We start from the raw sequence: 15616 nt of genomic DNA, 5'->3' as shown, positions 1-15616 counted from the left end.
AAGAAGTTGATAATAAATGTGTGGATACTTTTGTATCACAGGTGTATGTAATGATGTGAAGACCAAACCATATATCCATCCATACATTTATTATCTACAGTTGTGTTTTCATCACATATATTATGACTAAATATAAATGTAAAAAGTAATATATCAAAAATAATCTCTTAAATTTAAGTAAAAAGTAATATATTAAAATGTATTATTAAATGAAATAAAAAAACCACAAACTATAAAAATTTAAAAAATTACATCTGTTAATGATAACGATTTAAAATTAATAAAAGTTAATTATCTAAAATACATGATTTTTTTTAAAATCACAAGAGTTTTTTTTTTTTTTTTACTTTTTTAAGTTTTTTTCATCTAATTCAATAGTCGAGACTGTAAATATAATTTTTGTAAGAAGTTCTTTAATTTAAACTAATCAGTTTATACAAGTTCAGTTTCAGAGTTTTGTTTTTGGTCATTTTTCTTACATGTTGTTTGTGAGTATTCATATGCTTTCATAGGTTTTTAATGAGTCTCTATACACGTTCTTGTGATGCTTCTATATGTAAATAAAAATATTTTACAAGTTGGAAAGAGTTTGGTTGGTTAAAGAGTTCTTGGGTTGAGAAAAAGAAACTGATTGTTTTGATGTGTAAATTTGATAAATTTGATGTTTAACATGTTGATGACCAGTTTTATTTTGAGAATGGAATTGGTTGTTATGATGAGTTTGATTGGTGTGTATGTTGATTCAAATTGAATGATTGTTTCGTGCTTGATTGTTTTTGGTTGATTTTGTGATGGTTCAAAGATTTTGAATTTAAACAATTAAGCAGATTAGTACGTGTCCAATTGTTTAAAATAGTTTCGACCAAGGCACTAAGAAAGGAGTATCAAATTGATCAATTAAACAAGTCTCATTTTTCTAAATCACAAAGTTCCATATGTTAATTTTCTGATACAACACTAAATGATAATAGAATGACATTGAATGTCAACTTCATTGTGCAAGTATGGGAGTATTTTAGTTTCAGACTAATAAACACCCATCGAATGTCAACTTCATTGTGCAAGTATGAGAGTATTTTAGTTTCAGACTAATAAACACCCATCTGTACCGCTAAGCGTCCTAGTTTGTGAAAGTTTTGGCATTGAGTTGCAGCAGGACATCAATGAGCATCATCTTTATATTGCAAATCATAAACATTTTAACTTCAGGATGTTAAGCACTAGAAAGTGTCACTAAACACAACTTTTTGCAAGAATAATGATATTGAACCCAAATATTATCGTTGAGTGTCACTTTTTGTGAAATGTTTGGTGTTGAACGTTACTTTTGAATACGAGTTTGTATGTTAGATATATTTTCTTATTTGACTATTTGAGATATATTTACAATATACTTTTATGTATACTTATAATTATTATTAATATTTTATTGAAGTTATAATATGATTACGTACATAAATTATAAATTATAATGATGTTGAAAAATTTTTAAGGAAAATTTCACTTACAATAATCTTATGTATGCATTGACAACTAGATGTCAATAAAAAAAATATAATAAATTTTAATAATTATTTATACTCATAATATAAAATGAATATAGATCTTAAATAAGTTAGTTTTAGATAAGTGAAAGAGATTAACATGATCAATAGTATAGCATAAATATAACTTCTTTATTTATGATTCAAAGAAGATAAATATTATCATAAATATAAATTTATATTTATTTACAATCTTAAAGATATGTATCAGAATAATTCAATCTTATTTTTCTCAAATCTATTGTGATAAATCTATCCGCCCATTGATTCTGCGCAAACGAAATTAATAATTGTAACCTTCTCGTTGGTTCACATTTATTACATATTTGTTACATCAATCCATTTCTATATCATAAAATATATTTAATTAATTTAGAACATACAACCTTCTCAGTATTTTTTTTTTCTCGAATGTATGTCTTTGTCATCGGCATTTTATTTTGTAAGAAAATAAATAAATTGAAGTTGTTCCCTGTAACCATTTTATTTTACTAGCAATTAATTAAAAATGTTGATATTGACCAATGACTTGACATTGATATCATAAAAGAAGGAAATAACAGTTAACATTATTATAAAAGTTTGACTAAACAAGTATTGATCAGTGACGTTTCAAATCAAATTAAAATATTTAATCAAATAATCTAGATCGTTCACAGCATAAAAAGTTAATAAAATATAAGTATAAACATGGTTAGTTAATTAAAAATTATCTCCTATCAAATATATTAGAATATCAATAAATTAAAATCTGAAAACGTTCACAGGAAACATTGAATAGAGTGAATAAATTGCAAACGTTTACAAGAAACAATATCAAAAGAATGATAATAAAATAATTAAAGAATCTTGATATTAGAAATTATAATTTAAAAAAAAAAAACGTCTAAACACACTCTATTACGTAAATAGACAAATAAATCAGCTAACATATGATTTTGTAAAATATGCATACGAGATTTTATATGAAAAGTTATGATATGATTTTCAAAATATTCTTATTTTTTTTATGCTTAATAAATCCATAATATTACAAATACAACTACAAATCAAAACTGAGCGCACAATCATTTATTTCCACAAATTTGATTCGGTTTCCATATTCTTTTATGACTATTAAATTTAATATTATCAAACATAATTAAAATTTCTTAGTTTATTACTATCACACTTAAAATGAATTTTATAAAAAAAATTAAAAAATAAACAATTTATTGAAATGTTAATATTAATTTATGCATGTCTCTCACCCAAGCACAAACTCGAAATTCAGTACTTTCTCAAGTACAGTGCCATCGAACTTGGTACATCTCAACCTACCACAACTACCGTTAAAAAAAAAGAATTTTTTTTTTTAATAACATTTTTAGACAATACATATATGACAGTTTGTTATTAGTCGTTTTAAATATTTTTTAAACATAAATTCAGATAGACTCCTATTGTAAAAAAATTGTCAAAAAATATTGTCAAAATACCATTGTCCTTACAAAACGAGCATTGATGTCACTTTTGCACGTGTATAAAAGCTAAAACTAATATCTGCATTACTACGTTAGTACATGTGTTAATAAATGATAATTTAATAAAAAAATATTATTTATTTTGTATCGAAATATTATAAAAATGAGTTAAAATATATTTTTTTAGGTAATTTAAAATTTAAAACTTAAAATTTAAAATAGTAAGATTATTTTAATACATGGAAAGAGTAATTTCTTTGGCAACCTGTGATGAGAGGTGAGTGTTTGGATATGCATTATTACGCAGAGTGACTTGACAAGATCTGCTTATAAAAGATGGCATCGTATCAGTTTCTCACTCAAATTTTCTTCAACGAAGAAGGAGATGGCAGTGGAAAAGCATGAGAAGCTGCAGAAGGGAATCGCTGAGTTCTACGACGAGTCGTCTACCATATGGGAGAACATTTGGGGCGACCACATGCACCATGGCTTCTACGATCCGGATTCTACCGTTTCGGTTTCGGATCATCGTGCTGCTCAGATCCGAATGATCGAAGAGTCGCTCCGTTTCGCCTCGCTTTCTGGTATTCTTCGTTTTTCGTAACAGTTCTAGTTTCAACTTCAGTCTGTTCATTCAAACACTGTTAGATTCCAAAACGCGTCTATATTCACAACAAAATTTTATGCAGATAGGTGAGATTAGTTGCGTACATCACATGCTTTGATCTGCTTTGATTCGAAAACAAATTTTCATCATGAAATTTGCTCGATGATGCCTCTTTTAGTCCTTTTTTAAAAGATGATGTCGTCTACTTTGCTGTTGCCATGGTCTTTTTCACTGTGTCCCCCTTCCACATGTTTCTCGGGATATTTTTTTTTTATGATTAAATCATTATTTGGTACACCGGATATTATTTTTAAGTGTATTACATCGATATAAAAAATGTCATTCTTATTGACATTTTTATCCCCACTTCAAAATTGAAATTATACTTACAGTTTACTTTTTAACCTTTTATTTATTTATTTTAATAATTATATTCATTAGATCACTAGTTTCTTTCCATACATCACAAATCGCTTTCTATAAATTATTTAACTATAGTTGATAAAAAAAATCTCAAAAAAAATAAAAAATAAATATATATATATATATATATATATATATATATATCATTTTAATCTCCTTTTTTCATTTCATTTATAAAACAAAATGAGAGTCACTATGACGGTGGCTCAGCTTCTTTAGGTCCTAGAGTTTCTGAATATCAACCAAAATGATCCTTTTTGGTGTGATTTAAATGAACTTTGTGGAGATGAAAATTAAAAAGAAAACTAAATCAAAATAAACTTATGTATGAATTGACATGTAAGATTTGTTTATATATATATATATATATATATATATATATATATATGTTTAGTTTGGTAAAAGTAAGTTTTAGTTTATAAACAAATCCATTTTATTTTTTTCGTGAAAGTGTTAATTAACGAAAAAAATTATGTATATGCAGACCACCAAATACGTTGATAATATGTTAACTAATAATAATTGTGGCAATTTGGATCTTGATTTTAAGACATGAAAAATTTGTATGTTACTGACTGTTATTCTGGTTTTGGTTAGAGGAGCGTACGAAATGGCCGAAGAGAATAGTTGATGTTGGATGTGGCATAGGGGGCAGTTCCAGATACTTGGCCGAGAAATTTGGGGCAACCAGCGTTGGCATCACTCTCAGTCCTGTTCAAGCTCAAAGAGCTAATGCTCTTGCTGCTGCTCAAGGATTGGCTCACAAGGTCTTAATTTCCCAACATTGGTTTCTTTTGGATCTACTTTACGCATTTTTCCAAGTTCTTGATAACTTCTATGGAATCTGCGCACATGTAGCTATTATAATATAGTATAAAAGTAAAATATTTGTTTCCATGTTTCTGTAATTGCAGGTTTCTTTTCAGGTCGCTGACGCTCTGCATCAACCATTCCCTGATGGACAGTTTGATCTGGTGTGGTCCATGGAGAGTGGAGAGCATATGCCTGACAAAACTAAGGTTTTAATTTATTTTTTCTTCAACTATATGCTTTTTCTTGTGACGAAGCTTACTTCCAACAACATTAACCTTAACATAATTGAAAATTAGTGTTTGTTTCTGTTCTTTACGCTGTTAATCTCATATAAGTTTTCTGCTTCACACACTACACATGCAACTGACAGTTTGTCGGAGAGTTAGCTCGGGTAGCAGCACCAGGTGGCGCCATAATAATAGTAACATGGTGCCACAGGGATCTTGGCCCTGACGAACAATCCCTAAAACCATGGGAGCAAGATCTGTTGAAGAAGATTTGTGATGCATTTTATCTTCCAGCCTGGTGCTCAGCTGCTGATTACATCAAATTGCTTAAATCACTGTCACTTCAGGTACTCAACAACATCTAATTAAGTGCTTTACTGTTATTGAGGTTTTCAATATTTTGAATGCTTTTGTGTTCTCTATTAATCCCAATTTATCAGAGATATGTACTTTGATTAATGGTATATACATACGGCATACGGTGAAACATATTCACATTCATTTGATATATATTAAACAAATAAAACAATTATAAAAAAAATGATTTTCTATATTTGAAAGAAAAAAATAAAGTAATGAAAAGTAGTGAGAAATGAATGGAAAAAATTTGTTAGTATTTAAGTATTATTATTCTCAACGTATTGATAGAGAAATTGTGTTGTTACTAATGTATAAGATGCATGGTTGGTATATATATTTGTATGTATGTAGGATATCAAGTCAGCAGATTGGTCTCCCTTTGTTGCTCCATTTTGGCCAGCAGTGATACGTTCTGCGTTAACATGGAATGGCCTCACTTCACTTTTGCGCAGTGGTAAGCTCAATATTAATTTATGGATCATTTTCAATAGTTAACGGTTTTCATAAATTTTCTGTAAAAAAATATGAACAAAAAAGCTCTTTATAAGTTAAATAGTTATGACAAAATAATTCTTCAATAAGTTTATATAATAAAACTTGTATAAATTAAATTATGGCTTGATAAATTTCAGTTTATATAGAACGTTTGTTATTTATTTATGATTCTTAATGAATATTTGTGGATACGATTTTCGAAAGTTTAATATATTTAATGATTTAGTTTGCTTGTTGTTAATACATCAAAATATATGCCAGTGGCTGCGTGAGGGTTACTAGAAAAGGAAAATATTTTTTAATAATTTTGTTTATATGTGACAAATAATTTATTTTAAAAAATGTAAAAAAAAAAGAGTTGTTAATATATCCTATTACACCAGAAAATTATGTTATATATCTTGGAATAACGAAAACTAAATTCTTTGAAGAAAAATAATTGTGAAAGTAAAGAATTAGTTGGTTAGTGTTTGGGTATGCATTATACATATAATATATATTTATAAAAATTATTTTATCGGTTGAAATCATGTATTGTTAGAAAAAAAAAACATAAAGTTTAATTTTATAATAGTTAATTTAACTTATAAAAGATTGTTTTATTGCTAATAATTTATTTTCTCAAGTTATAGTTGTGTTTATGCCAATCAAAGAAATTCGAACATATTTTAAAAAAGTAAAGCATACAAATTTAGTGTGAATGTATGAGTACGATTAAAAGGCTTTTGATTTTACATGAAAACATAGAGAGCATGCATGTAAACTTTACAGTTGAAATTAGAGAAGCAATAATTAATTAATTTTTAAATACAATTATGCAGGAAAAGGAAATATTATTTTTAAAATACCTCACATAATACATTGTTCTTGTTGAAGTGATTATTATAATTTTTTTTTTCAGGAGTGAAAACCATTAAAGGAGCTTTGGCTATGCCATTGATGATAAAAGGATACAAGAAGGGTTTGATTAAGTTCGTGATCATAACATGTAGAAAGCCTGAATAAATAAGTTAAATATTATATTTATTGTTTCGACATTATTTATTTTAATAGTTGAAAAAAATAAATAAGAGAAGCTAATTGAGGGTGAAAGGAGTGAAATGACATCAAAATTCGCATTCAACTTCCACTGAGGTACCAATAATGGTGCAAATAAAATAAACACCAATAATTGTACTTCATATTTTGCTTAATCTCGAATAGATTTTATTTAGTTTATGTACCATTCTAATCAAAGTTATAGCAAACTTCATATTATTCACAAGTAAATTTGGGAACTTAGAATTTCTAATCAATAATTTTTTTTTATAATACTAGTTTTCGGAAATAATATGTATAATATATATAAATAGATAAACAGATAGATAGATGATAACTAATAATTAATAATTAAAAATAAAATACGTTCAAATTTTAGTGAAGATTCTGAAAGTTTATAAATAAACAAATATTTAAGACATTCACTTATCACTGTCATTAACATTGGTGATGATGACTTTTTGTAATAAATATAAGTTAAGACAACTGTCATTGCACCAATACATTTATTATTATTTTTATGACTATAACTAGAAAGATCATAACCAATATTATATATTAATGTGTGTTTTTTAATGTAATATTTATTAATTTGTAACTATTTAGCTTTCTATGTACCTCCAAAACAAGTAACTTTAACAATAAAACTAATCATATATACAAATAAAACAAACAGTTAGTGTGAGGATAATATATTGTAAAAATAGATCATTATTATCTTACGTCTATATCGTGTCTTTTTTTTATTAATTATAATTTTAAACCATTATAGATCTTTTATTGATTAAATATAAGATACATCAATACTATTAGAATTAGAACAAGCATTACAGTTCGTATTTTTGTCGATATAAACTAAGTTAATTATATATATATATATATATAACATCGTACTCCAATTTAATGAGATTTTTTTAAATTTATTATGCTACTAATTTTTCGGCTACCATTACTACTCACGTAAATTTAGTTATACATATGAAATATTTATGTCATATTTCAATGTGAGTGAAATATATTGAAATTTCATATAAACTAAAACAATATAATCATATATAAATAAAAACAATTTTTTATTTTATAAATTAATTTTGTAAATATAAATTAAACTTAAATTTACTTTTTAATATTTATATATAAATAAAAGTTTATAAGCTCTAATAATAATAATAATAATTATCACTATCAGCTTTTTTTTACTACAATAATAAACAAATAATTGATATGATAAGATGATATTTTTTGGTTTTATTATTTTTACTTTGATTCACTTAGAATTGGTTAATTGAAAACAAATAATAACATATAAAAGTTATATCACATTGTTTTCCACATAGCAATCTTACATCAAATTAACCTCCTCTTCATATAATTATTAAAAATAAATATTTTGTTTCAAAATTATGGTTCTGTAGCCCAAAAATATTGGCCTTTTACCTTGCCATAATCTATTAGGTTACATAGAGTAAAAAATAACTATAATGTTTGGAAAAAAATATTTTAATATAGATTCTTTTATAATATTTTGATAGTGTACAAGAGTTATTTTCTTACTAGTTCATAATTTATTTGTTATTATGAGTATTATAAATTTAATAAAAAAAAATGATATTTATGCTGTGTTAAGATGTTATTAAAAATATGTCTTAATGTATCATTATTTTTATTTCTTTTGTTATAACGTGCTCTGTCTCATTGCCAAGGTTATTTTTCTTATTATTTTTTATTAACTCATTTTCACATATATTTTGGGTGTTTCAATTGAATGGAAATGTTATGACCTTTGTTTTTTATTTCTTACTTTTCGGGACTTAATATTATATAATTTATGTTTTTGTTGGTTGAAAACAATATTGATTTTGCACTTTTCACTATTTAAAATTTGAGGGTGAATTTTAAACATGTAAACAAAATCAACATTTCTTACTTTGATTCAATAATATAATTAACTTTTTATGTCCTATAAATTATATTACTGCGACCTAAAATAATCTTAAATTATGATTATCTAATAAAACTATTATTGAATTCACATGAAATATATAAATAAGTTTCTTTTATTTTTTTTATTTTTTTTACTTTCTTAACATTTTTATTAAACAACCTCAATTAACACCTTATTAAAATATAACAGATAATATTACAAATATATTTTTTGATAAATAATTTATATACTAATTATAAATCTTCAACTTTGACCAAGTGTATAGTCGGAGAGTGTGTGGACCATCTACATCTCATACTGGTAGTTAACAACAAAATGAATATTATTTAATTTTATTTCAATTATATTAGCAACATTTTCAAAATATTATAGGAAGACAGATATTTAGTAATGTTATATTTATGTAATGATTTAAATCCGTGCAACATTGGATTGTTCCAACATTTTAACACCAAAAGTCTATTTTTCTTAAAAAATATGTATTTTTATTAGAGTGGTATGATAGTTATTAATAATTAATAAATCAAGTTTACAAATTAAAATTATTTGATATTTCAAATTAAATATCCTAGTATGTATTTAAAAACATAAGATAACCCATTTCCATCACTATTCACCATTTTCTTTGTTTTTTTTACACTTGCAGCCAGATTCTTGTCTTAAGTCGTGTCTGTTTCATAAATATTTTTTCTCAAATTTAAATAAAATACATCCAACCCAATTTTGTTAGAATAAGTATAACTTCTAATACTTTTTATACATACCAACCTAAATTTTAATCTAAATTTTGATCTATATTCATTAAATTTTGTAAGCAAATGCTTTTCAAGTTATAAAATAAATAAGATTAATAAATAAATATTTATTTGGTAATGAAACTGAAATTATATATTTTTTCTAATACAGATTGGATTAAAGGTGTATTAAGACGTGTCCAAACATTACACACTTAAATATTGACACACAATTCAACAAAATTTTTAAACAATTACATTTTGAGGATTAAATTAATTTATTTTTGAAATTGAGAGATTAAATTGCTCAAAATTTAAAACTAATTTCAATTTTCTGTATGAGTTATGGGTAAAAATTATATTTAATTTTTTTTATATATACAACATATAAAATGTTTAGGTGGTGAAATTTGAAATTTTGTAAAATTATAAACAATAAAAAAAATGGAATATTAGATGTCATGTGTATTTATGACAGATGGAATAAAGTATGGTATGTTGAGGTTGATGATGGTGGCGTGGAAGGGATAACCAAATTCTTCTTTTTGCATATATGTATGTATATTATTATTTATTATATTATATATTATTATTAATTTTATATTTTTTTGTTTTTCTTTTTTACCAGTCAAATATTTCTTTTGGAAAACCCATTCTCTCTCTTTCTCAGCCACTGTCTCTTGCCTGAGTTGGTTAGCCGCTATGAACAAAAACCCTTTCACTTTGCCTTCTCCTCCTTCTTCTTCTTCTTCTTCTTCCACTCTCACTCTCTATCCATCTTTCATTACCATGTTTTCTTAGACCTCTCAGGTATTCTTTTTTTCTATCTCTTATTTTCTTTTTCTACTTTCCCTTTTCTTGGTCTCTTTGTCTCTTTTTCTTTTGGTTGTTATCAATGGATTTTTCTCTATATTTTGGATTTTGGAAAACTGGCACTGCTCTCGGTGGGACGTGTCGTGATTGGGTAACGATGGTGTTTGATCTGAGGTAGAAAACGGGAGAGAAAAAAATATGACAAGGGTTTAAAGAATGGGTATGGTTGAGATCTTTGTGGGAAATTTCCTGTTGTTTTTGGGTTTTTCGAAGGTGTCGAACCGACAAGTGCCAATGTGTCTAAAATTTTATCGATGCCAGAAAACTAAAATCTGTCTCTGCAGGTTTTTTGGAGTTTAGTAGGGAAACGGTGCGGTGGAGTGAGCCCCAAATAGGGGAAAAACGAAAAGGGGTTAGGATTAGGAGAGAGGGGTTAATATTTCTGGAGAAGAAATATTAATATTAATGTTAATATATTAAAAGTAATGAATATAAATAGATAAATTTAATTTTTTATGGTGAATGTCAGAAGGTGATATTAATGTAGTAATGAAAATTTCAAATTCTACTGTATGGAGTAATGAAATTTTGGTATTTGTTTGTGTAGGTTCTTCGTGGACAACCCAGAACAGTGTTGTTTGTGTTTTTTAAAATGAAACCACATGCGAACGGGGTGTCTAGAGGTCATAAGGCAAATGGTCCTCAAGTTGAAGGGCCTAACTGGCTTATTTTTGCTGCTGGTGCATTGTTGAGTACCTTATCCATTCGCCTTGGTTACAAGTTGAAGCAGGCACTCGACTCCAAACCGAAGCAGAATGCAACTGCCATTCAGAAAGGTCCTTATGTACTGTTGGGGGGCACCAGTTTTCTTGTTTTTGTATTTCTCCTAACTTTTTATGAAGATGTGAAAATATATATAATAGTCAAATTGGATGTGTTTTGGTCTGAGTGGATTCTAACTTCATGTCTTTTTATGCTTCAGGAAATGGAAAACCCTCCAGCACAAAGAAATCAGCAGACTATTTTTTGCAGACTAATGGGTATACCCAAATGCAAGATAATCACGGATGCTTCACCTGCATTTCAGGTTGTTTACTATGTGCTTCACATTCAAATACTATTCTTATTTGCTGATTTTTGATGATTTGTTGTTGTGCTGTGTAGTTGTTTGCTTATTTAGAAAGTTTCTTTTTCTGGCGAGATTTTGTTTCTGAATTTGGAATCATGTTGATGATTATCGATATTTGTTTTTAGGACGCTGAGCTTGTTATTATTATTATTATTATTATTATTATTATTATTATTATTATTATTATTATTATTATAATCTGCTAATACTTTTTAATTATGTTCTTTGTCTTAGTCCATTTTCTCTGCATCAAGAGAGTGTCAGTCAGTGGAACAATTTCCGCTCATCTTTATACCTGATGCCATATTATGGTTATTATCATTGAACAATTTTTTACCAAATTGTATCCCTTTTGTTTTGTTCTCGTCTTGTATATTTGTTGTCTCTGCTTCCAGTTTTATATCACTAGCGTTACTATTGAATGTGATCATTGTATGTGATAATAATAAACAGCATTTCCACCTGAAGTTGGAGATGTACGAAGTGGTGTCAAGATGCAACTTATTTATCTGCACTCATAAGATAAGGTGGGAATGGACACGTTAATTTTGTAATCAGGCAGATGATCCAATCATCCTGAAACAAGTTATAGTTCAGTGATCTATGGCACTTGACTTTGTCTGCTTGCAGTTATGGGTATAAAACTTTTTATTTGATATCATCAGATTTTCTTTTTCCTTTACCAGCAAAGAGATGCAAACAACACAAATAGTTCAGATATTTAAAGTAAACCCGAATTTAAGAAGTTGATGGACTTGCATTTGAAGTTGAATGCTCTGTCAGAGATGGTGTAAACATTGTACATGAGTAATTTGCAAATAATTGATCATTATAGTTTGTGAATCTAATTCTACATTCTGTGTGATATTATTCAACTTATTCCTTTCTTTTTACGGTTTATCCTTTTCAGGGATTATCTACCAAGCCCTTATTATTTAAGCCTCTTATTCTGTTTTAATTATCTTACGTAGACTTTAAGTATCAATGTGATATTGTTTTTGACAGGAACTGGTGGTACCATCGAACTAAAGTGCCCACCAAATGGACAAATGCTGAATGAGTTTGATGGAGCTCTCCCATTGGTGACTGTTCCTGCTGCTGCTGTTGCTCCTGAATTTAGTAAGGAAAATGGTGCTGTGTGGGCATGCTCCCCTGAGCATCATCTTGAATTGCCTTCAAAGCCGTTCCACCATTCAAACTGCTCAGATTCTCCATGTGTGTCAGAATCTGGTTCTGATATTTTTAGTAAGCGAGAAGTCATTCAGAAACTGCGGCAACAGTTGAAGAGAAGAGATGACATGATTCTAGAAATGCAAGATCAAATGGCTGAATTGCAAAATTCACTCAACTCCCAGATGGGGCTTTCCTCACATTTGCAAATGCAGCTTGATGCTACAAACAGGGACTTGTTTGATTCCGAGAGAGAGATCCAGAGGCTAAGAAAAGCAATTGCGGATCACTGTGTTGGATATATTCCCCATGACAAATCTTCCAAAGTGACAACTTCTATTGAGACTAGAAATGGTCTTTTAAATGGGCATCTTGATGGGGAGAGTAATTCTGAGTCCCCTGAAAAAGTAAGAGATGATGATGAGAGAGTTGAGTTGCTGAGAAGACAAGTAGGAGAGTTGAAAGAGGTAATAGAAGGAAAAGAATACTTGCTTCAGAGCTACAAGGAGCAAAAGACGGAACTTGCTCTGAAAATCAGGGAATTGCAGCATAGATTGGATTCTCAGCTGCCTAATATTTTGTAGAAGCTGTCAAGTTTGTGAATACTTTGGTTCTTTTCATTTGACAAATCTTCAGTATCTTCTTCATCATTCTTTATTTTCTCTGTAATTAGCTCAATATATTTCTGAGTTTGTGCAATGTGTGCTACTGAAAAATGAACGAGAGGGCTGCATATTAAAAATGGCAAGATGAATTGATAAATATGCTAGTTTTTTTATATTTAGAGTAAAAATATACAGTTGCCATATTATACATGACAAAACGACACTTTTCCTATCAGTATGTTCTTTTAGTACTGGTTGATTGATCATGTGGGGTTTGTGTTGGTTGGTTGACAAAAAAAGGTCCATTGGTTGGAGATAAGGTAGTGGTGCCAAGACAATAATTTTGACTGTAGTTCTGCAGTCAACAGAATAAAGGAAAATTGCCTAGGAAGAAATTGAGATACATATAAAAATAATATTTTATATGATCAACTCCTCTTAAGGGACAGAAGGACCCTTTTGGTGTAATTTTTTTTTTAAATTATTGGATAAAATTTACCTATTAAAAATTTAATTATTTCACTTATTTTTTTAAAAAAAATTACATCAAAATGATATTTTTGTCTTGTCATTTTAACGGATTTTATTGAAAATAGTTGTCCCAATTTTAGTATAGATCCAATTTAATTTAAAATTGTACAAATGTTACACGACTTTAATTTAATTAATTTTAAATTTAATTTAATATATTTTAAATTAAAATTGTTTTAAAATGATTTGACTTAAAAATTCAGTTTTAGTTTAGGATTTATGATTTAACATTTGACTGATTTCAAATTAAAATATTTTAAAAATTTACACGATTTTAACTTTAAAAATATTTTAGAATAAAATCACTACTTTCGACTATAATTGTGTTACTTTAACATAATTTCTCTACCCTCGTAATTTTTTAAATTTAACTATTTGAATCATTTTGTTAAATAATTGTATCAAAATAGTCTTTTTCCCCTCTTATAAGGAGGCAAAGGCCATTTCCTTCTCTACAACAAGAAAATTTATATTCAAATTTATGTTTCTTTAATTCAGGTTAGTTATGAAATTATAGCTTCAGTTCCATGACTTAATTTCTTACAACTATAAAAATAAATTCATGTGGTCCTTTATTATTAGGAGTATTCTTTTTGGGTGTTAATTTAGAAAATATTTTAAATATTAGTTCAGAGTTGTTACAAATTAGTTAGCTGTCAGTAGTTCATGGAGCTGTAGGAAAAGAATATTTTTATATATATAAACATTAATTCTGTTTTTATTTTCTATTTTTTAAAACTGAGAAAATAAAATAAAAAAATAAATTTATACTTTTAGGTATAATAAAAGACAGTCAGATTTTAGTAATTAGTCCGTTATAATATAAAATAATAAATGAAATAAGATATCATATTTTAGGTTTCTTTTTGCATTAATGACAATACAGGAGTAAATGATATCAGAGAGTGTTTTTTTCAGTGGCATTAAATGCTGACAAATCCCAGAATCACTGTCATCATTAATATTAGTAAAACAAATTGGTCCATCATAGAAGAGGCATTTATACATAATAAATTTAGTGTAAGCTTATAAAAACATTTTAATTTTATTTATAAGGATAATTTCATGTAAGTATCAAATAGTTTTATTAACTAATAAAAAATAGACTAACCACTTTTATGGTTTTTTAATTATATTTTTTTGTTCACTATTACCATTCTAAGAACTTATTTATAAATCTATTTTCGGTCTCATTTTTATTAATAATATATTAAATACACCAGAATACTAGTAATAAGACTTTTGTAATTGAATGATAAGATCATGTTTTTTTAAATATCTTTAATTAATTTACATGTTTTTACTAAATCATCTATAGTAAACTTTCACTCAAGCACTTTATTTTTTAATATAATAAGAATAATTTTGGAATATGAACATTTGTTTAATCAATTTATTACTTTCAACTAATTTAACTATTCCCTCCATTTGTTTTTACTATAGATTAGAAAAAAAAAATGTCAATATTTTGTATAAGATTTTGGATTTCTTTTTCACGTCTACTCTCGTTAAACAATATTAGTAACTATGTTTTGTATTAAAAGATGGCAAAAAGATAATTTTAAAATCTTTTATAGTAAAGGTTAATTTAGCATATTAGTGATAATTCTAAAAAGTAGTTAAATTCATCATTTTCATTGGTTTATGGTATTTCTTTTATATATATATATATATATATATATATATATATATATATAACGGTTTAAATCAAAGAATAGA

At 27.0% G+C, this 15616-nt stretch overlaps 2 protein-coding genes across 2 annotated transcripts; both read left to right on the top strand.

Annotated features, from left to right (window-relative positions):
* The first annotated feature begins 972 nt into the window (after positions 1-972).
* Positions 973-7113, top strand: LOC106779693 (tocopherol O-methyltransferase, chloroplastic). The gene is made up of 7 exons (XM_014667865.2): positions 973-1002; positions 3285-3591; positions 4635-4804; positions 4952-5056; positions 5221-5424; positions 5789-5891; positions 6834-7113. The coding sequence occupies exons 1-7, from the start codon at positions 973-975 to the stop codon at positions 6935-6937; spliced, it is 1023 nt and encodes a 340-aa protein (XP_014523351.2). The 3' UTR covers positions 6938-7113.
* A 3172-nt stretch (positions 7114-10285) lies between these two features.
* Positions 10286-13539, top strand: LOC106779538. Its single transcript, XM_014667658.2, has 4 exons — positions 10286-10459; positions 11070-11298; positions 11445-11549; positions 12597-13539. Exons 2-4 carry the CDS (start codon positions 11115-11117, stop codon positions 13343-13345), a joined length of 1038 nt encoding a protein of 345 aa, XP_014523144.1. The 5' UTR covers positions 10286-10459; positions 11070-11114; the 3' UTR covers positions 13346-13539.
* The last annotated feature ends 2077 nt before the right edge of the window (positions 13540-15616 follow it).

This window comes from Vigna radiata, chromosome 2, assembly GCF_000741045.1.
Source record: "Vigna radiata var. radiata cultivar VC1973A chromosome 2, Vradiata_ver6, whole genome shotgun sequence".
NCBI classification, from domain to species: domain Eukaryota; kingdom Viridiplantae; phylum Streptophyta; class Magnoliopsida; order Fabales; family Fabaceae; genus Vigna; species Vigna radiata.
The sequence above is the reverse complement of the archived record's forward strand: the minus strand, read 5'-3'. Positions and strand labels throughout refer to the sequence as shown.